Source organism: Martes martes (assembly GCF_963455335.1).
Source record: "Martes martes genome assembly, chromosome: 3".
NCBI lineage: Eukaryota > Metazoa > Chordata > Mammalia > Carnivora > Mustelidae > Martes > Martes martes.
In genome coordinates, this window is record NC_137890.1 from 167,877,847 (window position 1) to 167,901,090 (window position 23,244).

Sequence of the window (23,244 nt, forward strand, 5' to 3'; positions counted from 1 at the left end):
TTCATGTTATTTAAAATATCCGACTTAAGGGGTGCCTGGGTAGCTCAGTCGCTTGGGCATCCAACTCTTGGCTTCAGCTTGGGTGGTGATCTCAGAGTAGTGGGAGTAGTGGGAATGCATCAGGCTCCACGCTCGGTGCGGAGTCTGCTTGAGATTCTCTCTCTCCCTCTGCCTCCTGCCTCTCTCCCAAACTCACACGCTCTCTCTAAAATAAATAAATTAAATCTTTAACACCTGACTTTAAAAAGTTAGATGGCATGTGCAAGGTCACACAGCAGAACTGCGATTAGAACCCAAAGTCAGACTATAAGGTCCCTGCTCTCTTCCTATCACAAGGCCACCTCCTCATTAGTATTCATTCTAAATTAGTTTCTGATCAATCCTGAGTGAACCTGAAGTGAACGGGAACAGGGACCACCCTCTGTGCCCCCACCCCAGATCCCCACTCCACTGATCCAGAAATACCCTGTATTTCTCCCTGGTCTCCAAACGGGGACTGGGTGCAAGTTATCAACTTAGAAAAACAGCAGACACGTTCTGACATTTACCCTTTGGAAAAATTTCATGATTTCCCCCAAAGTCCTTATTTAGCTGAATACCTTATACCATGGGTGTTCACTGCTAAACATGTGCGCTGCATGCTTTAGCAAGATCCAATTTTCTCTCAAGGGTAAAGGGGGAATATAAGCCCCATTCTTTTTTCCCACCCAGTAAAACACGCACACCTTCAGATGCTGTGATGGGATGGAAATGAAAAATAATGTCTGCACAAACATGCTCTAAACTACCAAGGACACTTATTTTCATCACTTACTTAACTAAGCCCTCCCCCTATTCCCCATGCCCACGCTGCCGCAACGCCGGTCCCCTTTCGTTACAGGGATGCCGTCCGGGGACCCTCAGATGTCGGGCCAAAGACCTGCAGTGGCTTTCCAAGGAGTAAACCAGTGCAGCTGGCTGGACCAGCCACCCCGAAAATACTGGAGCAAGGGGCTCGCTTTGTGAGGAAGGCCACATGTCCTGCCCTCATCACTGGGTCTGACACGGCACTAGGGTGCTGCCCGTGGGTCGGATGAGGGAGCTGGCTCCAATCCTGTCATGAGGATTTAGCCAGCCTGCCAGGGCCTCTCGGCTGGGCCCAACTCTGATGTCCTTCCTGCTGAGTGGCAGGTGCTACCCCAGGACATTGCCACCAAGCTTTCTTCACAATTGTCAACATGGCCTTCACACCAGCCAGCATAGCCATCTACTGGGTGGCCTTGAACCCAGGCAGGCCTCTAGGTGGCTGTTCCATGGCTCCATCCCAACTTGCCACGTAGAACTCCAGGAGCCACGAAGCAGGGTAATCGTCCTTCCAAAACTTGGAGAGAACAAAGGTAGAGAGCCCAGGGCCAGGTGGCTGCTCATTGGGCATGGCTGCTAGGAAACCAGAGACCACAGGGCTGGGGAGGGAGCCAGTAGCTACCAGGAGGTGAGGGGCGGAGGAAGGGCACAATTTGGGGGGAAAAGCACCTTTCTGATCTGCACTATCACACCACATGCTTCCCCTGGACGCCACTCTGCTTCTGGAGAGGAGCACACCTCCTGATTCGGATGCCCGTGTTCCTCATAGGCATGGTTTACCCAGTCAACACTCATCCCACACTTGCCATTTTACTGACTCCTGGGGAGGGAGGCAGATTCAGGTAAGACTACAAGAATTTCATCAGCAGTCCGACCAGAAGGTCATCCTACAAGCGCGACTGCTCCTGAAATCCACCTGCCATGCCACCAGACTCTGCGTGCCCTTGTGACCTGTGAGCCAGACCCTGCTGATCAGAGACCGCAAAGGGGGTAAGCAGAACCCAAGACGCCCTCTGTGTTGCGGGGAAATCACAGCTCCTGCCGCCCTCCCCTGGATCGTGTCCTTCAATGCATGGACACAGACCACAGCCACTGATTATCTGGGCTCCTTCGCTGGGGCCGCAAGAGGTCTGCAAAGCTCACGAGACCTCTCACCTCACAGAGCGCTAAGAACTACCATCCATGAGAGAGAAGTCCAGAAGGCTGAACAGGTAGTGACATGAGGTCAGAATGGGAAGGCTCAGGATGCTAGCTGCTGGGTATGTGAAGGAAGTGAAGCCCCCAGGACCAGGACGGCAGGAAATGGGTTTATCACGTGTGGCCTTGCCCTGCCTGTCTACCGAGGAAGTCTGAAGGGTTCTCAAAGTGGCTCCTTCGGACAGCGTATGGGGTGAGGGGACCGAGGGGGAGACCTGAGGAGGTAAGGACCTTGGGAGGGACTGCCTCAGTTACAGGCAAAGGACTTTAGGCTCAAATGTGTTTGGTGTGTTTCCCCCTCTAGAGCTGTAACATCTCACCATACCAAGGTTGAAAACAAACCACACACGGCTCTCTGAAGTTAGAAACCAAACCCTGCTTTATAAGGCTGAGTGGCCATCAGTGGCTTCTCTGCAGAGATAAGAGGTACCAGCCAGTGAACCTTCCTCACCTTCTCCCCATTCCCACCACCCCTCCATCCCTCCACATACCCATCTCTGCAATTCAACCACTTCAAAAAAATACTTTGAGGAAGGGGCTGGGGCTCAGGCTGGCTAGCCAGCCAGCCGGCCGGCCAGTTCCCATGAGGTAGCTAACACCGGTGCTCCTAGGTGGGGGCTAGTGGAGAGAGGCCAGTCACGAGCTCACGGCAGCCAGGAGTGAGTCACCGGTTGACTGGGAGGTGGGGGAAGCAGAGAGTCTCGAGGTCTGCCCAGAGTACTTCATCAGAGGTAACATCTGGGTGGAGAGGCTGGGCTCTTTGCTGGTGTCCTCAAGGTCCTTGGAAGAGCTGGGTTTCCCAGGGAGAGGAGAAAGGCCAGCTTGGGTCTTCTTGGGCTTAGGGATGGTCCCGTCTTCAGAGAGTGGTATGCTTCCCTCGGAGAAGCTGTGTTTCCTAAAACAGGTGGGGAAAGAAATGGCTGAAATGGTTGTGTGGCTGGGACTTTAGCCTGTGATATGCCTTCAGAGTCCAGACAGGCATTTCCAGCCTTCCGGGGCTACACACCATGACTAGATGGAGATAGAACCACAAAACACATCTTCTTTATCTGAAGGCGGAGAGCTTGGTGCAAATGTGAACACGTGAGAGGAGGCCTCAATGAGCCCGCAGGCAGCAGGCACAGCTAAGAGGGGCTGCGTGGGCAGGTGAGCCACGCTCCAGCTCAACTGCGCCGGGCACACGGGGAGCCACTAGGCAGAGACGGTGGCCGCGTTCCCACCCCCAGCCCCCAATGGAGAATGCTGAGCTCATCATCATCTGGGAGGAGAGGAAGAAGAAAACTCCCTGAACTCACAGCCAGCACCTTTGCCTTGCCCAGACAGCACTCACCCCAGCTTGCCAGTCTCGGACTTGGAGAGCGCACTGAGTGCCACATCACCCTTCGGGATGGTCAGAAGTGATGTTGGGAGAGACCACTAAAAGCAAAGGAAGCAGTGAGGCCAAAAGGGCTAGTCAGGCGGGAGTGTTCAGGGTCCTGGGACTCTCTCCCGGCTCCACCTGAGTGATTGTGGGGCTCGCCTCTTCCCTACCCTTCAGGCATGGGCCCATGTGGGACAAAAATCTCTGTTTTCTCCAGATTCAGACCAGAAGTTGAGGCTACAAAGCACTCTGACCCTTGAAAGAAAGTCACCCAGGGAATCCTGGAGGCCATTATTCCCCTGAAAGGGAAGGGTCTGGAGACACAGAGACAGGGGAGAAGTGAGAGGGTCTGGACCTACAACCAACCCATGCTGTGTTCTTAAGCTGCAGGGCTGAGGCTGCTGACTAGAAGTGCCCCCCGGCCCTGTAATGGCGTCACTCACCACTGGAGCAGAATCCGAGATGGCCCCTGTGTGAAACCCTTTGTAGCACCAACTGCGAAGCAGATCTACTCCTAGGACAAGATGAGCAGGGGTGGGACTTAAGAGAGTGCAATCAATTGGTGGACTCTTCTTGTCAGGGAGGCCCATTTCTTGGCCTACTAGGATTTAATCATTCACTACATATGGCCTCCTGTGGGCAGGGAGGATACATCACCTTTGAGCTTGTTGCCATGGTACTTCTGTTCCCACTGGGTGGTGAGAATGTTGAAATATCGTGGCTGCTCAAAAAAGCGGAGATAGCGAGAGGAGATTCGAGAAGGAAAAATTCGTTCAAATTGCCCACGGCGAGAAAACTCATCCTCCATCTCAACCAGAATCCGCACGTCATCTGGCGTCAGGACGTCCAGCACAGACGCATAGAAGTCCTAAGGCCCAAGGAACAAGAGACGAAGAGGGTGGAACAGGAGGTTGGGTGGGAGGGTACAGTGAGTGCCGCTCTGAGGTCCTAAGGCTGCAGGACTCCCAAGGCAACACCGAGGCTGACTAGTGGGTCAGCTCGGGACCCTGTCTGTTCCCAGGCCTACGGCATTCTGCTGTCTGGAGAAGATACTCCAGAGCACAGAGGTTTTTTTTTTTTTTTTTTTTTTTAAGATTTTATTTATTTATTTGACAGAGAGAGAGAGATATCACAAGTTGGCAGAGAGGGAGGCAGAGAGAGAGGGGGAAGCAGGCTCCCCGCCGAGCAGAGAGCCCGATGTGGGGCTCGATCCCAGGACCCTGGGATCATGACCGGAGCCGAAGGCAAAGGCTCAACCCACTGAGCCACCCAGGCGCCCCCAGAGCACAGAGGTTTTAAGAGGTTTGCTGGATGGAGTCAAGATCAGAATCTAGCAACTGAGACTCGGCAGCTGCCTTCGGGATACTATTCTCATCTACTCCAAGAAGACAACGAGCTCCCCTGGGGCTCAGTGCACCTCAAGGGAAGAAACCCAAAGGGTCGACAGCTTAGACAACAGGGGATGGCTACAACAGCATCGGGCGAGGAGCAGTGGTTGGCCACGTGGTAAAGGCCGTCAACTCTCTCCCAGAACCACGTACAGGCCAGCAGATCCCTGCACAGCAAGGGACCCCGAAGCTGGGTTAGGAAACCCTGTCTTGGAGAAAGGGAAACTGCTTTCCTTGGCTCCCAAATGTCTCACCAGGGTAACTTTCTGTTGGCACTTGGGGGTGGAGGGTAATCTCCTACCTGATCAGGAATTTTCTGGGTCAGATAATAGGCTTTCTTCATCTTCTGTGCAGTGAAATGCTCCGGGGCCACTCGACACTTATCCCTGGGGGAGCTGGGTAGGCTAACGCGGTGGATGGAGAGAAACAAAGGGTAAGGTCAGCAGCTTCGCATCCTGAGGACACGTGGAAAGAGCGTCCGTCTCAGGACCCTTAGCGTAGCTGGGGGAGGAAGACAACTCTTGGCTGGGGTCAGGGGACTCACTGGGGCACCAAGGTTAAGTGGTTTGTTGGAGGGAGTCACCCCCTTCTCGAGAGAAGACAAAGACCTGTTACTTGCGTAGACGGGACAGCGATGCACTCTACGCAAGTAGCCTGAGCACCGAAGAGCAAGCAGCACGGAGTAACTAGAAGAGTTCGAGGCGCCCTCATGGGCTGGTAAGAAAAGAGGAGCTGGGAAGGACCGCTGCGTGCATGTGTTCAGTCGGATTTGGTGGGCAGCCCCTCGATACCCAGCTCGGGACTGGTTGTGCGACCCGGGCACACTCCAGGACTCCCTGCCCCGCTTCCCCAGCCCCGGCACCACCACTACTGTGCACAGACGCGAAGATGGCCTCCACAGAGACCACGGGGTGGCGGGTGTCAAGTGACAGCCACAGCCAGAGCCAGAGCCACACCGGAGTCCACGAGACGCGGTGGGAAAAGCAAGTGTTGTTCCCAGCGAATCGGGACTGGAATCCCAGCTCTCCCACTCTGTAGCGGAATAACCATGGGTGGGCTGCCTAATCCCAGGGATTTCCAGTGTCCTCATCTGTCAGCTGAGGACACGGATACCAGCCTCATGGGCTGAGGTGGAGAGGAGTTACGGGTTTCTCCTGACACACAGCAAGGTCCCAACCAAGTATCAGCTCCCTCCCCTCAAGAGTGGTTCCAAGAGGTCTGGGGCTGTGGTGGAGCGGGCTTCACGGAGATGCCGCCCGCAGGTAGGCTCTCGTGGGTGGGTGAGATCCCAGCAGGGGGATCTGACTGAGGGGGGTGTCAGGAGGAAGAAAGCCCAGGAGCAAAGGAGGGGACATTACAGAGGAACAGTGAGAAGCCACGTCCATTTCAGAGAGGAGACTCCATTCACCGATCCTTCAACTCTGGGCTTCTAGGAGCGGCTGCCTGGTCAGAGCACAGGAGCCAGGAAGAGGAGGAGAGGGAGGGACGCCTGGGAAAAGGAGGCCACGGCCTCGTGTGTCCCTGTAAGGAGTTTAAAGCTGATTCTCCAGGCCCTGTGGAGATTCCTGAGCCGGGAGCGATAAAACCAGCCATACTTTTCAAGGGGCACTGACGTGGGAAGAGGTGCGCGGGAAAACTTTGGGGGCAGAGTGTGCAGCACGGGAGACAGAGCAGAAAGGGGCGCTCGGGCTCCATTCCTTCCCACAGTCCCCAGGGGGCCGCTTGTGAGCCACAGGGCCAAGCACGGAGGCTGACCTGGCGCTGGAGCTGCTGGGGCTGCCGGAGCTGGACACGACGTCCTCTGCGTTGGGTAGGACGAAGCCTGCCAGGTTCAGAAGGTCCCGGATCATCTGGCCTTTGATGCTGATGTCCAGCGGGGAGCTGGAGTGGAGGCTTCAGGGAAAGGGTACGAGGGGCAGCAGAACAGCTTCTACTACCTCTACCACAGCGCTAGCCCGTGGACACCTTGCCTCCCTGACCCCCGAGCACCATCACGGGGGACTTGCTGCCCCACAGAGAGTGATCACCTCACTCGGGGTGGTTCCCGACTATGGCCTTTGTTTGCAGGGGGAAAGCACATGGTAGGGGTCAAGTTGAAGAGAGCAACTTCTTGAGAAAATGGCTTAGAATGAGTGAAGGAGTGAAAAACAGATCCCGAAGGGAAAACACAAAATCTATCGCAGGAAAGGTCTTCCCAAAGTCAGCAAGACCAGAGCGGAAGGAGGATCGTGAGGACACAGACAGGGCTGTGCTCCAAGTGCCCCAAGAACCCACCTACCTCGGGGAGATGTTGACCTCCAGGACCCAGGGCTTGAGGTTCTCGTCCAGCATGATGTCAAAACCGAAGAGCTCGTGGCAGCTGTAGGGCCGTCGCACGTACATCTTCAGCAGGCTGGTCACATAGGGCTCCGACCTGGTCACAAGGAAGACAACATATTCAGCCTAGCCCCTCCCACGGGGCCCTCACTATAGCTGCCCAGAGACGGGAGAACAGAAGCACCCCAGGAGAAGCAGTTCCCAAGGGAGGCCTCTGATCTGGAGCCAGATTCTGGAGAGGAAGTTCAGTAAAAGGGCAGAATTCTAGCTACTCCTTCCTATTCCTGGTCCTCCGAAACTGACACCCAGTGTGGTCAGTGTCTGGGGCACAGCCGTGTGTAGGTCCGTGAAAAAAGGGGAGGCCATGAAAGGCCCCACACCCAGGGTAGCAGCGTGACTCACGAGATGATGGTTTTGACAACAACATCCTTTATCTTCTCCCAGATGGCGTCACTATTGACTCCCTTCTGGCTCAGGTAGTTCCATAAAGCCTTCAGTGCCCTGCAAGGCAGGGGTGGGGTGGGGGGGGGTGGGGTTATATTCTATGAACGGGTGATGACGAAAAGAGAAAGAAAAAGGAGTAAGAGGTCCAAAGGCGCTCTCTCCATGTCTCTTTTGAGGTTTTCAATTCAGAAAGAGAGGAGCTTGGATGGAAACAGACCAATTCTGAATTGCCCAGTGTTTATATGACCTTTGGGTTTTACATCAATCCTCATTGACCATGCCCCTGAACCTCCCCAAAGCCCAGAACCCTGTGTTCCCCCAGGCCTCCGCCTGACGGGGACGCAGCCTGGGTACCATTTGTGGCCCTGGCAGGCTGTTTCATCCGCATTGGCCTGGTACTCAGCATTCTTTTTATTGACACTGTAGTTGGTCAGGTGCATGAACTTGTTGCCAAGGCTCTTCATGGAAGGGGAATACCTAGAAGTGAGGAGAAAGGCAGAGGTGAGATAGGGAGACGGCAGGTGGACAGGGTCCAAACGTTTCCCCAAATTCCAAGGCAGTAAAGGACAAGTAAACAGATCTTTCCAGATGCACAAGAGCCTGAGAAGTACGTCTGTTGGCAAGGTTTCTAGAACACCACAGCTCCTTTATCATGAGCAGCTCACAAAACTCAGGAAAAGTTTACTTATGTTTACTTGTTTCTTATGCAAGGAGATGACAAAGGATACGGATTAACAGCCAAGCGCAAGAGAAGCCCAGGGCAAGGCATGTGGGACTGATCGCCTTCATCCCACCTCAGTCCCACAGGAAGACACAGCCCACAGTCAGTGAGGTAGAGAACCTTCTCGTTTCCTCTTCCCCATGTGACAACGCGATTTATAATAAGAAACTTACATGCGTGTCCCTGTCCCTGGTTCCTGGCACAGAGATCCTAAATCCCTTATAAATTCCTCAGTGATAAGGGCACTCACTATCAGACCATCTTTTGGTCTTTTTTTTTTTTTTAATTTTTTTTTTTTAAGATTTTATTTATTTATCCGACAGAGAGAGATCACAGGTAGGCAGAGAGGCAGGCAGAGAGAGAGAGAGGGAAGCAGGCTCCCCGCTGAGCAGAAAGCCCGATGCGGGACTCGATCCCAGGACCCCGAGACATGACCCAAGCAGAAGGCAGCGGCTCAACCCACTGAGCCACCCAGGCGCCCTCTTTTGGTCTTTGATCCCAGTTCCTGACACACAGCTCCTGAAACCCTTGTCATTTCCTGGGCAATAGGAGCGTCTTGTGTTCTAATGAGGTGACTTTGGGTGGGTTCCTCGATAGGGTCCAATCACCAGACAGACCAACCCATGATTAGAAGCTTGGAATTTTCGGCCCTGCCCCCTCTCCCCCCTTAAGAGGGAGAAGGGCTAAAAACAGAATCAATCATGCCTATGTGATGAAGCCTCCCTAAAATCCCCAAAGTACAAGGTACGTGTTCTGGGTGGGGGATCCCGTGGGATGTGCTGGGAGTGGGGCCCAGAGAGGGCCAGGGAGCGCTGCATCCCTTGTCACACATGCCGCCCTGTGCCTTGTCTCCTCTGATACCTCACCTGGTCTCTTCTCTCTGGCTGTTAGCCTGTAACCGAACTTTACCATCTCCTATGATGAGCTGCTCTGGCAAATTAAGGGAAGCTGAGAAGGGGGTTTCGGGAACTTCTGACTTCTAGCTGATCAATAAGAAGCACAGGCACCTGGACTGGTGACCGGCGTCTGAAGCAGGAGGAAGGGACAACCTCGTGACGCGGAGCCCCAAGCTGGGGGCTTGGACTCTGGTGGGGTGTGTGCGTATGTTGCGGGGGGGGGGGGGTGGCCAGTGTCAGACAGGAGTTAAAATGCAGGATACCTGCTGGTGTTGCAAAGAACTGCCTCCTGTGGGGAAAAGTCCCATGCATTTCATGACCAGAAGTGGCAGAAGTGTTCAGTGTGATAGGAGACACACAAGAGGAAAGGAAGATTGGGTTTTCCAGATACACCTACTTCTCCTTTGCCCACAAAATGTGTTGTTTTTCAGCCTGGCATCCTCCAGTTCCCCTCATTCTCAGGAAAACAAGTCCCCAGAGCTGTCGGGGTGAGGCCTCAGCACGACCACGTACTTGCAACTGGCAAAGCGGACGAGTCCATCAGAAAAGAGGTAAATCCGCAGAGGATCGTAGGAGGTGACGTAAACATAGATTCGCAGGTCGAACTTGCTGCCGCTGATGAGGTAGGGTTTGTGTAGATACCTAAACAGGGAACGACCAGCTTCAGGAATGTGACCGATGAGATGGGGCTCAGTATGTAAAACAGCAGATGCCAGCGAACAGTCTCCAAACTAAAGACCTTAAAACTGCTGGCTTGGGGCGCCTGGGTGGCTCAGTGGGTTAAAACCGCTGGCTGAAGGAAGCTGATGGCTGGGAGGACAAAGGGCAGGGAAATGCTATAAAAAGGGACCCTCTGGGCTGGGGAGGTGGGAAAATGAGGAGTGGGGCGTAAGCTGGCAACAAGCTCACCTCTGTACCAGGAGGGGCCTTCGCTTGGGGAGCTGACTCCACTTGTGAATGACCTGGATGCCAATGCCTCGGGCTGACGCTGGCTAGAAGGCAAGTGGAAGGGAGAGGAGATTTGCTGCCGGCCCAATATGCCATCGCTCCGGCTCTCGGACCTCGGCCTGACACCTGCCACCATCCACTCACCGGTTTAACAATCCACTTCTGGCGGCTACTGCTCTCCCAGGCTTTGCGCAGGAGCTTGGCGTCCTGGGGCAGGATGAAGGACTGGGGGAAGAAACTGAACTCCTTCTTGCCAAAGCGGCTCTGCATGCGAGACAGGTTCCGCCACAGCCGGTCCTTTCGCCCGATCTGGAAGGAACCTGGGAAGTGGTTCAGCTACGGAAGGGACAAAGTGGGAGAGCAGGGAGAGGGCCTGGGTAAGGCCAGGAGGAAGACAGCAAGACTCATGGGGTCCTTTCAACTTCCTTAGCGACACTCTGAGCTCTCAATCCACTTCTACCATCACCATCTGATGGTAAGTACTCCCCCGCAGAGCACTCACCAAAAGATGATTAAAACACAAACAAAAACCACCAAAATGTAGTGCCCCCAAGGGGTAGATAGCTCATAAACAACCAGAGAAGAGTGATTAAGTCAGACAAGATATTCCCTGTAAGTGTCTACTGCCGTAACGGCCTATAAGGCAAAGACAAGAAAGCACCTGGCCTTCGTTAAGTCTGGGGCAAGGGACTCCTCTGTCACAACAGGAGACCAGAGTCCTCTTTGTGCACACCCAGCTTGGAGGACTGGAGGCAATGCACAGCAGTCACAGCAGAGACACGATTCACAGAAACAGATGCCGCAGCTCAAGCCACATCGGAGAAGGAAGTATTTTGGGGGGCTGCAGCTCCTCGGGGCACTGCAGCTGCGCTGCTGGACGGCCGTGACCCGCGAGGACCCCGCTGCCCACTCCTCCCGCACCACCTCCGTTCTGTGCACGGTCCTGGCTTCTCCGCGGTCACCCTCCTCTTTCCCCCCTGCCCATACCAACCTCCTCCTGCCAGGTCCGAAGTCCAGAGGAGGGACTCCCCAGAAAGGACCCCTACCTTCTGATGCTCCCGAATAGATCGGAAACTAGGAGACTTCATGTGGTGACCCCAGCAGCCCAGCCAGTCGTCATTTCCTATAGGAGGCACATCAGGGAGTCAGTCCCGCTAGCAGCTCAGTCCTTGGGGCCGAGAGGCTCAGAGGCCCCAGACACACCATTGGGCCCGGGCACAGCTCCCAGACCCAGTTTTCTAAGAGCCGCTGTGGAGCTGTCCTACGTGAGACCCTGGGGTGAGGAACAGAACAATGGCTCTCTGTCTTCTAACTTCGAGGACCAGGCTCCGGCCTGGAGAGACTTCAGAGCTATGTCTTCCCATGAGGTGGGAAATCCAGGCCAGGGTCCCCACAGAGCAGGAGGTACGCAGGGCTCTCCCCCCACCCTGAGGCCATCTGACGGGGCAGGGGACAAGCTCGCAGTAAGGCCGGTGACTCACTCTTGCTGATTTTGAAGTGGGACCGTCCAATGGTCTGCTTGACGATGTTGGGGGTCACAGTGCTCATCTTCCACCGGAGCAGCTTCCTCTGTTCCCAGGGAAGTTTCTCCACTGGGGAAAGGGATGGGGGGCAAGGGTGAAGGAGAGCAGGAGAGTCAGGGTTAGAAGCGGAAAGGTGGCACCGCTGCCCAGCCTCCACTAGGGAGACGAGTCACTAAGAAGTGTTCTGGGCCAGAGTTTCAAAGGAGCACCCTTGGCAGGAAGAGGGGGGCCGCAGCAGTTGAGGAACATGGACCGGAGGGAGGTTGGCAAGAATGAAGCATGAGATGATGCACCTGACAAGGGTCAGCTGAGGGACAGACACGGAAAAGTTCCGAGTATCAGGCTGGTGAACCAGGTGGGGAACCGAGCACCAGAAAGGTCATTCTGGAAAGCCCCTTTCACCCCCCGCCTCCCAACTTGGCTAGCACCCTTCTCCTAGGGGCACTTCGGGGCTCAGACCCTTGGCCAGGGTTACCTCTCTCATCCCGGGTACCAAAATAGATGGTAGGGGGCACGTTGGGAAAGAGGCTGTAGACGAGGGCTGGCCGGACAACTTTCTCACTAGAGAGGGGTTTGGTCAGAACCTCCGCGCAGCTCCTACGATGCAAAACAGATGTGTGCTAGAGAAAGGGGAGGCCACGCCCCCGAAGTGCTGTCACTGTGTCCTTTCCTCAGGGGTGTGGTCCGCACTGGGATTCCGCAAAGACAAGTAATCAGTAAGTATTCTGCAAATATGAATCTACACAGTGCCAGAGCTAACACTGGTACATGTCACATAAAGGCCAGACTTTCCCATACTCCCTTCTGTGACACAGCTCCAACATTTCCCCTGACAAGCCACGGGCAGGGAAAGTCCTGGAAAGAGTGGTTCGGAGAGCAGGTATGCAACACTTGAACAAAGAGGAGTGAATGAGGAGAGAAAACGATATGGATAATGAAAAAGAAGGAAGAGCAGAAAAGACCGAAGAAGAAGTATAGAGAGTTTTAAAAAGAAAAAGGGGAAAAAGCAACAGAAAGGAAAGAAATAGGGATACTTCTAACTCATTTTATATTTAGGCTAATCTGAAGATATGCAGATGGGGGCGCCTGGGTGGCTCAGTGGGTTAAAGCCTCTGCCTTCGGCTCAGGTCATGATCCCAGGGTCCTGGGACCCAGGCCCGCATCGGGCTCTCTGCTCAGCGGGGAGCCTGCTTCCACCTCTCTCTCTGCCTGCCTCTCTGCCTACTTGTGATCTCTGTCTGTCAAATAAATAAGTAAAAATCTTTGAAGATATGCAGATGATGAAGGCTGTTCTCCATTTTGGAAACGATCTGGGACATCAGTGTGGTAACGCAGGTCTGGGAATCTGGAGCAGTGGGCCGCTGGGGTCCAACCATTGCGCCGACCATGGCGCAGCCAAGGCGATCTCAAGGGATCTCTAAAAACTGAACACCTCAGCTATTGGGTACAGAAGGAGAGACCCAGACCATGTCTTTAAATAGCAGTGGGAAAGGAGAAAATAGTTCTCACTCTCTGCTGAGCTGACATGACCCACAAACATTACCATTTAAGATTAATCTTTAGCTTATAAAGAGCCATTCTACCTGTTATTTTGCAGCACAACAGAAATAGGCACTAGTACGGAAAACACTTCAGTTGTTTGAAATCTTTAAGATTACTTAAAAATGTTACTGGGTCCAGTTAAATACTAATTCTCAGCTAAATAGTTCTAATGAATTCAACTCTCAATTCTTCGTTTCCAAAATATTTTATTGCAAAGCTTTTTTAATTTATGGAATATTAGAATTTAAGACTGCTGAAAATTAAGGAGAAGGAGTTAAGGCTTAGAAATAAGACAGGAATGTAAAATGGTAAAGCCACTCTGGAAAAGTTTTGGCGGTTTCTTAAAAAAACTAAACAAGTGGGGCGCTTGGGTGGCTCAGTCCTGTGAACTAGGTCATGAGCTCAGGGTTGTGAGATCCAGCCCCGAGTCGCGCTCCGCACTAGATTCTTTCCTCCTCCCTCCCCCTCTGCTCACCCCTCATGCTCACTCTCTCAAATAAATAAATAAAATCTTTAAAAAACACAACAATTAAACACGCAACTACCATACGACCCAGCAACTGCCCTCCTGGACACTGACCTCAGAGGGACAAAGATTTACGTTCACACAAAAATATGTACATCTCAGAACTGTGTCTGATAGTGGGGCAGGCACACTTATGATGCAAGGTGGCAACGACCCTTGTGGGATGGCCAAATATTATGTTTCTCCATTAACTCCTGATTAATTTTCTAAGCACTGCTTGAAATCCTTTTTACTTGGAACAATTTCTTAGAAACTAACGACCAAACTGCAGCCTAAGAAACACGGTATTATTTTTAAGCCCGAAGGATAAAATATGCTTCTAGTCCCTCCCATTGGTCCTTATTTGAAAACTAAAGTCCCAAATGTCAAAATCTGGTAAAAATGAGTTACAGTTAACAGGGCCATTAATGACTTTATAATCTTCTGTTTTTTAAAGATTTATTTTCTTTTTTTTTTTAAATGATCTTTAAAGATTTTTATTTATTTATTTGTCAGAGAGAGAGAGAGAGAGAGAGAGAGCGCGCACAGGCAGACAGAGTGGCAGGCAGAGACAGAGAGAGAAGCAGGCTCCCTGACGAGCAAGGAGCCCGATACCGGACTCGATCCCAGGACGCTGGAATCATGACCTGAGCTAAAGGCAGCTGCTTAACCAACTGAGCCACCCAGGCGTCCCTAAAGATTTATTTTCTTTATTTGAGAGAGAGAGTGTGTGCACAGGTGAGCAAGCGGGGGTGGGGGTGGAGGCGGGGAGCCGTGAGGGGAAGAATCTTCGAGCAGACTCCCTGCTGGGTGCGGAGAGCATAATCAGAGCTGAAACCTAGAGTCGGATGCTCAACTGACTGAGCCACCCAAGCACCCCTCTCTTTATAATCTTAAAGAGACAGGAAATAAGCCAGTACCAACAATCGACACAACACTCACCGGGAGATCACTGCTACCGACTCGCTGGTGGAGACAGCACTGAACGAGGAGCACTCTGAGTCTCCTGGAGGGGACAGAGCAGAGAAGTTCCACTGGCAGAGGCTGCTACACAAACCCATCACACCCAGGCTGCGCTTCCTTGGGCATCCCGGCTCAGCCTTCCCGCGGAGCCACGAGCACCAACATGCAGCCACGCAGTCTTCCATGAGCTTGGCAGTAGCACAGAGGAAAGAAGACTGGTGGACCGCAGGGCTAGTGAACCAATTTCCCGGAAGCCACTGCCACCCTCAGACCCATAAGGCAAAAGATTACTGCAGGTGATAAAGTGAGTCAAGGACCCAGCATACAACTGTCAGCCCCCTTCCCTCGTGGGTGGTGACCACTTGCCAGCTGGGAAGGGAGAAGGCCCCTTACTTACCCTCTTCCTCTTCATTCTCATCATGGCTGCAGCAGTCCTCCAAACCATCGACTAGCTCTTCTTCTAGATCTTCAGCCTCACCCAGGTCTAGCTGCGGGTCTGCAGGTGAACTATAAGAAAGAATCATGCCCCAGCCCAACCTCCGTAAGAGAGGTCACAGCTAGATTCTCATCGCTTCATCACCTCCCAGTGTTCATCTCCTCCCCACTCGATGACTTGCTGTCTCTTGTCCAGATCTCACAACTCATTTTTCTGGCCCTCAGAGTTTCAGTCTAGCCATAGTTCCTCAACCCTACAGCCCCTATTGTCAGAGAAGCACTCCATCTCCCATTTTCTCCCTCATAGCACATCAGTGCAAAATTCTGCATACAAAACACCATCAATGAATGTCTGGTAATTGACTTCAAAGGCCCCTAGACCTCGGAATTCTGCACAAGGCCTTGGTGGACCAAGGTCCCAGAGAAGTAACAAGGCATAAGAGAAGGAGCCGAGTTTGTGTATGCCCTAACTCTGAAACGGCTATCAAACAAGGAATGACAGAGAGCCTGGTTTGGTATGGAATTAAGTAGAAAAGTCGCAGGCCCCAATGTTTGGCATTATCTCTTCCTGATTATAACCTGAAGCAGGGCTGCCAAACTCTTTCTCTAAAGGACTAGACAGTGAATCTTTTCAGTTTTGCGGGCCATTCAGTTTGCTGCAACTACTCAATCCTACCGTTGGGACATGAAAGTAGCCACAGACAGCAGTAAACGAATGGGTGAGGCTGCGTTTCAATAAAACTTTATTTATAAAAGCCCGCAGAGGGTAAGATTTGGCCCACATGCTGGTCTAGTTTGCCAACCTCTGCCCTAAATTGGAAACCAAAATGCCAGGGCAGCCAAAAAAGTAAACCACCTTCAGAGACGCAGGGTTAGGGTCACCAAATTATGGTGTATATAATCCACTGCTCTAAAGGCATCGAAAACTTTCTCAAACTTACCTGCTATCCCTAGCAGGGGAGTCTGGCCCCCTGGCTTCCTTAGGCCCCTCCTTCCCAAGCTGGTCCAGATGGATGGAAGAGAGGCGGGTGGCCACGTCGGCTACACCAAGGGGCTGAGGGGGAGAAGGCAGGATGGGAGTTTTGTCTTCTCCAGGTGCTGGGGGGTCAATCGCAGATCCACAGGCAGGGCTGTGGCTGAGCGTACTGGCATGTGAGGCAAGGAGGTGAATGCTGATGCGTTTGGTACAGAAGACGGTACTGTCCAACTCCAAGGTGTCTGAGGTGCTAGGGAGAGCCCGCTCGTTCGCTCCAGCATCCTCCTGAGGGAACTGCTGGCCGACCATGGGAGACTTCCACTGCCGGTTCCTGGTGAGGAGATCACACTGCAAGCTGGGGCTCATGAAACAAGCCTGTTCAAACTGGCCACCTGGCCTTGGCTTCTTCTCAAAGCCTCTTGCAGTCAACTTCCTCACAGCTTCAGTGAACTGAACCTCCTTAGCCAGAGCCTGAGAAACAAAGCCGCCGTCCAGGCCACAGGGAGGCAGCTCTGCTCTGGTGGCTAAGTGACTCCGGGTGTACGGGGCAGAGGCCACGCTGGTGGTCAAAGTGTCTAAGGAGCTAGAGGCAGACAGGGTGCCAGGGGTGGGGGCCTCACTAAGGACAGGGCCATCGCTTTTGGGCACCTTGTGTTCCACAGGCTGGAGGACACAGTCCCCGGTGCCCCCTGAATGATGCCAGGGGACAAGATGGATCGCTGGGGAGGATACTGGCTTCAGGCCCTCTGGGGCCTTCGATAAAGGCACTTTAGTGCTATTTGGCCGCATGAAGGAGTTGTTATTCAGCATGGGCTTGTAGGCAGAGGGGGCGGTGAGCGGAGACGGGATCTTCCCTGAGATGGCAGAGGCCAGGCTCTTCCCCGAAGGGTTTTCCCCAGCCGCTCCCAGTGAGAGGTATGGATCTGTGGATGAGGATGCCATGGGCTGGGCCATGGGGGAGAACGTGAAAGAAGGGGCCTTATTGGCAGTGAGTCTGATGGGGAGGCTCTTCTGAGGGAGAGAGAGAGGTCTTCTTTCCGGCAGGCCTGAGCGCAGGCAGAAGGACTCCAGCTGCTGGTAGGGTTTGTGCCGGTAGCTGGCGCGGCGGTACAGCAGGGTCCCGCTGAACAGGTCCGGGAGGGAGGGCAGGTAACAGGAGCTGCTGGGGCCCGCAAGGACGGCTGAGCGCCCCGAGCTACATAAAGCACTGGGGCAGAAGAAATAGGCTGGCTGCGGCGGAACACCCAAGAGGCCAGGGCCCAAGCCCGCTGACAGTGTCCCCACGTGCTTCCTCTCCAGCTTCCAGATTGGCTTCACCTGCTGATGGGCCTGCGCCCAGCCTCTGCCCTCAGAGGGTCTCTCTGGTGGCCGGGCGGGCACGGAGCCCGAGGGGCCACTCTGCTTGAAGCTGTTTCCCCGGCGGAGGCCAATACTGTAGTGCTCCGTTCCTGCTGAGGCCATGAGGGGCACCCATCATGGCCACATGGCCTCGTGGCCAGACTCGGAACAGGTGCCACGCACCTCCAGTAGTAGTGGCTGCATCCTCGCCATCTGTCCACCTAGAGGGAGGAGAATCCACTGGGGATGTTATTGTCCCAGGAGGACAGAGCGTGGGCTACAGGGGTTCTTGGTGAAGCAACAGAGCCCCACCTCCATTCCCCCGGGGCAACCAGCTGTAGCTGTCATTCAGGACCCCGAGAGGACACTGGACTCCTATGGGGCCTGCAGGGGTCTTCCGGCTGCCCTTGAGCAATCAGGGCCGGCTTTGTCAAGGACTGGGACTTTATAGCTCCACCGAGCAGTCTGCTCATGGGTTCCCGCTCCCTCAGAGCCCTCTGCTCTCTCTCCAGAGAAAACTACATCTCTCTGTCTCACCATCCGTGACTTCTCTGAGTGGCTTCCTTCCTCTCCTAAGCCCGGTGGGGCTCGGAATAAGGCAAGTCTGGGGGTGGCAAAGAAACCAGCCAATATCTTCCTCCTCCCCAACCAATTCTGAAAGTTCAGAGGTCACTTGAGAAACCTATTTTACATCTACTTGTCCCTGACCAACTCTCAGCGGCCCCTAGTGTGGTCTGCTTTTCACAGCTAGGTGTGACAAGATGAGATACAAGCAGAGAATTCCCCCTGCTGACCTCCGGAGTTCACTTGGAAGCTGAGACAGTGACTTCACCTCTTTAAGCGTCTGGCCAGCTAAACAGACTTAGAGCCCATCTCATGTGTCATTGGGAAAAAGAAGAAACAAAATGGAACTGGACACCAACATTGTTTTTTCTTAAAGTGACCTTATTTACGGCAGCCACGGTGGGACAGGAGAGTTTAGGGGGTAGAAAACAGGGGAAGGAAGAGGAGAGCTTGCTTTATCCCAAGCCCCAGGCGTCAGTTTGGGCTGATCCTGGCGGGGCGGGGGGGTGGGGGGGTGGTGGTGGGGAGGCAGCAGAGAGCAGGGAGGGAGGGCCTGTCTCAGGCCCTCATTAGATGTTTCCTCTATGGCAAAACGAGCCAGTTAATTCTGAGTTCCAAACAGTCGTTAGGCATGGTCACTTACTTTCTAAATCAAAGTCACAAAATAATCTCCAGTTTTCACAAATGACAGCATCCAGAAGGGGAAAAACAAGACTCTTCTATAAGAAGTCACTCATCTGGGATAATTCTGAATGGAATCCTGGCATCCTTTCCAAGGAAGTGTTTTTGCAGTGGCTAGAGGGAAAGAATTAGCAGAGAATTTTTTTGTTCAAGTTACTTTTAAAATACAAACTTCAATGGGGAGAGGACCTCCTCTTAGATAAGAGACTAATGGCCAAGGAAGATCCATGACTCCTGCCTCCACCTGTAGGAACCGTTGGTGTTGTCTACAAACACAAAGCCTACAGAAGCCACATGACGTCACTCTCTTTTCGTGCAAAGGCTGACTTACATGGATTCTTTCTCAAGGAGACAGGACAAGAACCACGACTCATGACTGCCAACATTCAATATCACAGTGGGCTAAAAACAGCCTAAGTTCTAAAACTAGATTTTGATGCCAGTAACCTCAAATTAAGGAGACAGAAAATGGACCTCCACCAAGTCTAAACCACGTAAGTATGGTGCAGGGCCTAATTATACTCCGTGCATTTATGACAGCGAAGCAGACACAAGGGAAGAGTCAAAGCCTGCCAGGGACTTTACCAGACCACGTGTGTGTGTTGTGTATACTCAATAGATTCAGTCCCAACTCACGTCATCCTCTTTTAGGAATCCATGTCTTGCCCTACCCGTGCAGGCCAACAGACACACCAAAGTGACGGGAGAGAAGGGCCAAGGAAATGGAACTGCACTGGTCGGCTTGAAAAATGCCCATTTTGTGGTCCCTCATGTGCATCCGGCTACCTCAGACCTTCACGCCTTTACAAGTGCTCCTCCCTGGAGTGCTTTCCTTCTCTTTGACCAGACTTGAAAAGTACTCAACTTGAATACCCCCTTCTCCAGGGAGCCTTCCCAGACTCTCCACTTTGAAGAGGATGCCTCAGCCGCGTGTAGGCCACTGTTGCTGCTTCTACTACCCTGAACTTGAATAATGCACCACTTGTCTGACCAGGAGCCACACGTGCATTTTCCACTAGCTCGTGTCCCCCGCAGCGTCCGGAACACAGTACGCACTCAGTATTCTGTTGAATGAATAAACTGAAAAAGTTCAGTAAATGAAGGGGACACGCACTAGCAGTGATCAACACCGATCTGGGCACCTAACAAATGCCAGGTGCTGTGCTAGGCACTTTACCTCTGTTCTCTTATGTAATCCTCACAAAAACCTTACACTCAATTTACTGACGATGAATCCGAGAATCAGAAAAGTGAAGTAACTCTTCTATAGTTAAACAACCAATAATGAGTGGTGCCAAGACTAAAACTCGAGTTTGTCTGACTCCACATGCCTCTTAAACAGGAAGGAAACACACGCTCAGTCCCTGTCCCCTCAATTACCCTTCAGTTTCAGGGACAAGACAAAGCTCAGGTTGGAACCACTCTCCCAGTTCATACTGAGCCCCTGGGGGGTGAAGCTTGTAAGAGCATGTGTTCTCCCATCCCACCCCCTGCCATGAGCACTGCACGCCACCCCAGGGCTGGGTGAACAGAACCCTCCATTCCTCCCTTCTGCGCATACCAGGCGGCATCTGCCTCTCTGCGTCATAGCACACGAATCTCCAGGGCCAGGAATACTGAATGCGAGTGGCCTGGCATCTAGCTAACTTGACTGCTAATCCAAACGAGGGAGAGGGAAGCCAAGAATATGCTCCCACCCTCCTCAGAGGCTGCAAGTGGCCTGCTCCCAGGCAGAGTGCTAAGCTGGCCAGCTGGGCAAGCGCCAGAGAGTCAAGGGGACTCTCCTCTCTCTAGTGTGATTCCAGACCTCTTATGTCTTTGCAATGGCTGTTCCCCACGCCTTGTTTCCTCTCACAGTCCCCCTGGTGTGTAGGATGGCAGCTTAGAAAAGAGCCACCTGTCTTCCTAAGGAAGCATTATCTGGACACAGAGGCCAAGCAGATGAGAAGACAGTTCTGTAGAAGTCTCTTTCTGGGAAAGGGCTCCATTGAAAGTAAACGATGGCCAGGGTTGGCTAAGATGACTGTCAGGAACTGCCAAGCAAAACAAGTCTGTCACGTCAGATAATCTGCACAGACTAGATTCGAGAACATGAGGTAAACAGTATCACTCCTAACAGTACCACATACAAATGTTCTGACCTGGTATCACGGTTCCTGCCTCAGAAGTACTGTCTGGTTTAGATGAGGAAATGGTTGCTAAAAGCAGCCCTCTTCCTTCTCTTTACAGAGATTCTTGATGAAATCAAAACCCCATGTGGAAGGGAAGCAGGGACCTGGCCAGAAAATTCAGGCAACCCGGGTCCCAGGACCCTCTGACTGCTGCCACAGGCCACCTTTTCCGAGACATGGCCTTTAATAGCATTGCCACTCAGATGCCAAGGAACGACTCCATCTTCCTACAGAAATGAGGACTGACAAACTTGGAAAAGTCCTAGGTGGTCTAAGATATAAGAAGTAGATGAAGTGAGAAATAGTTGCAAAATACAACACCCTGAGATTTGCGGTTTCTGCCATAAAGTCAGAGTCTAGATGGGCAAACACTGGCAGCCAGTCCCCACAGAAAGCATACACTCAGAAGGCTGTTCTTCCCGGAGGCCACAAAGCCTGTCCCCTGTGCTATACTCTGGGCTCCTGACACAATGCCTGGGAGATCCTTCTCTCCATCTCCCTCAAGTTTCTAAGTGCACTGTGATGACACATACTTGATGTGTCTGTGTGTGTGCCTACAGTTCTCACAGACGGCCTGCCCATCTCAAAGGAAACATTTTAGGATGAGACATCAAAGACAAGAGAACAGGGGCACCTGGGTGGCTCAGTGGGTTAAGCCACTGCCTTAGGCTCGGGTCATGATCTCAGGGTCCTGGGTTCGAGCCCCGCATCGGGCTCTCTGCTCAGCAGGAAGACTGCTTCCCCCCTCTCTCTCTCTGCTTGCCTCTCTGCCTACTTGTGATTTCTCTCTCTGTCAAATAAATAAATAAAATCTTTAATAAAAAAAAAAAAAGACAAGAGAACAAGAAGGAAAGGCATTTATATACATAGGAGGCCTCACACACAGGCTACTAATGGAAGCCTTGTTTTAAAAACACCCAACTGAAGCAAACCTAAACTTAGAGTAATTGGTGATTATATAAATTAAAGGATTTACAGATCCCATTATTTTCATACATTTCTAAACCACATATATCCCCTACTTAAAAATAACCAAAGGCACTCATATTTACTCTCTGACTAAACCTAAAGGATCCACCATCAGTCGACCCTCCAATCGACAGCTTGTGAGGAACTTACTTCAGGAGTCAACACACTGACCTCATCTGGAAAAAAGGATTTTGAACAATCTAACACATTTCACAGAGCTATTAATCTTCTATCTTTCTTGCTCCTACACATTATCTCTGGGGAATAGGAGGACTTAAGGGCTGAAGAGGGAATACAAACACTATTCTATTGTCTGCAGAGTACGAGTTTAGAAGCCTGTTTCTGGGGGCGCCTGGGTGGCTCAGTCAGTTAAGTGTCTGCCTTCAGCTTGGGTCATGATCCCCGGGTCCTGGGATCGAGCCCCACATCCGGCTCCCTGCTTGGAGGGAAGCCTGCTTCTCCCTCTCCCTCTGCCTGCTGCTCCCCCTGCTTGTGCACTCTCTCTCTGACAAATAAACAAATAAAATCTAAAAAAACCCAAAAGAAGTCTGTTTCTGGTTAAGTTCTTTAATCAAAGTCCAAACAGGAAAATGCCCAGCTGAAAAGAAAGGTTAGTTTAGGGCAGAGCAGCTGAGGTGCAGGTTCTTGGGAAGGAGGGTCTCTCTGAAACAGCTTCAGAACATTCAAATATGTTTATGCCAAAACAAAATCTTGGGGCGCCTGGGTGGCTCTGTCAGTTAAGCATCTGACTCTTGATTTCAGCTCAGGTCTTTATCTCGGGATCATGAGTTGACTGTGTTGGGCTCCATGCTGGGAGCCCACACTAAAATAATTTTTAAAATTAAAATTATTAATAATTTAAATAATTAAATAATTTTAAAATTAAAATAATTTTTAAAAATACCAAAGATCTGGAAGAATTTACGCCAAACTATTATGGCAGATACCTTGGGGCAACGGGTGAGATGAGGATGGGGCAGGGGTGGGGGACCAGTTCTCTAGTTTGCTTGTGAAGTCTTTCAAAACAAACAAACAACAAACAACCACATGACACTTGTGTGCAGTATTCCGAGAGTCTCCAGGGCACTACTGCTCCTTTTGGCCCTGCTGGACCAGCAGTCACCACTCCTTCATAACTCAAGTCTGAGCTCTGATGAACAGTGAATTCATTCAGTGCTAAAACCACACAGCTGGAATGTTTGGGAAAAGAAAAGCAAGGAAGTATAACCTCTGCTGGGAAGCAGTGAAATCAAATTAGAGAATACACATAAAGCACAGCGCATGGTCCACACTAAACATTCAAGGGATGGCAGTTATCATGCTCGTTACGACTGGCATCAAATGGGGACGCCTGGGTGGCTCAGTTGGTTAAGCGGCTGCCTTCGGCTCAGGTCATGATCCCAGCGTCCTGGGATCGAGTCCCACATTGGGCTCCTTGCTCGGCGGGGAGCCTGCTTCTCCCTC

General features: G+C 52.2%; 1 protein-coding gene across 3 annotated transcripts in view; it reads right to left on the reverse strand.

The window, feature by feature from the left end:
* Nucleotides 1–2,341: 2,341 nt before the first annotated feature.
* TTLL4 (tubulin tyrosine ligase like 4) overlaps nucleotides 2,342–23,244 on the reverse strand; it is a 35,783-nt gene continuing 14,880 nt past the window's right edge. The window contains exons 2-20 of one of the 3 annotated variants that reach the window (XM_080798270.1): nucleotides 18,603–18,754; nucleotides 16,023–17,616; nucleotides 15,044–15,153; nucleotides 14,626–14,689; nucleotides 12,112–12,233; nucleotides 11,595–11,705; nucleotides 11,160–11,236; nucleotides 10,258–10,449; nucleotides 10,075–10,157; nucleotides 9,679–9,807; nucleotides 7,903–8,025; nucleotides 7,507–7,605; nucleotides 7,067–7,201; nucleotides 6,544–6,681; nucleotides 5,090–5,192; nucleotides 4,058–4,268; nucleotides 3,844–3,914; nucleotides 3,371–3,456; nucleotides 2,342–2,935 (exon numbers count right to left, since the gene is read on the reverse strand). In XM_080798270.1, coding sequence (XP_080654396.1) covers nucleotides 2,677–2,935; nucleotides 3,371–3,456; nucleotides 3,844–3,914; nucleotides 4,058–4,268; nucleotides 5,090–5,192; nucleotides 6,544–6,681; nucleotides 7,067–7,201; nucleotides 7,507–7,605; nucleotides 7,903–8,025; nucleotides 9,679–9,807; nucleotides 10,075–10,157; nucleotides 10,258–10,449; nucleotides 11,160–11,236; nucleotides 11,595–11,705; nucleotides 12,112–12,233; nucleotides 14,626–14,689; nucleotides 15,044–15,153; nucleotides 16,023–17,518 — 3,609 coding nt within the window. In that variant the 5' untranslated portion in view covers nucleotides 17,519–17,616; nucleotides 18,603–18,754 and the 3' untranslated portion in view covers nucleotides 2,342–2,676. The remainder of the gene's footprint in view (nucleotides 2,936–3,370; nucleotides 3,457–3,843; nucleotides 3,915–4,057; nucleotides 4,269–5,089; nucleotides 5,193–6,543; nucleotides 6,682–7,066; nucleotides 7,202–7,506; nucleotides 7,606–7,902; nucleotides 8,026–9,678; nucleotides 9,808–10,074; nucleotides 10,158–10,257; nucleotides 10,450–11,159; nucleotides 11,237–11,594; nucleotides 11,706–12,111; nucleotides 12,234–14,625; nucleotides 14,690–15,043; nucleotides 15,154–16,022; nucleotides 17,617–18,602; nucleotides 18,755–23,244) is intronic. The other 2 variants (XM_080798271.1, XM_080798269.1) reach the window with 2 other exon arrangements.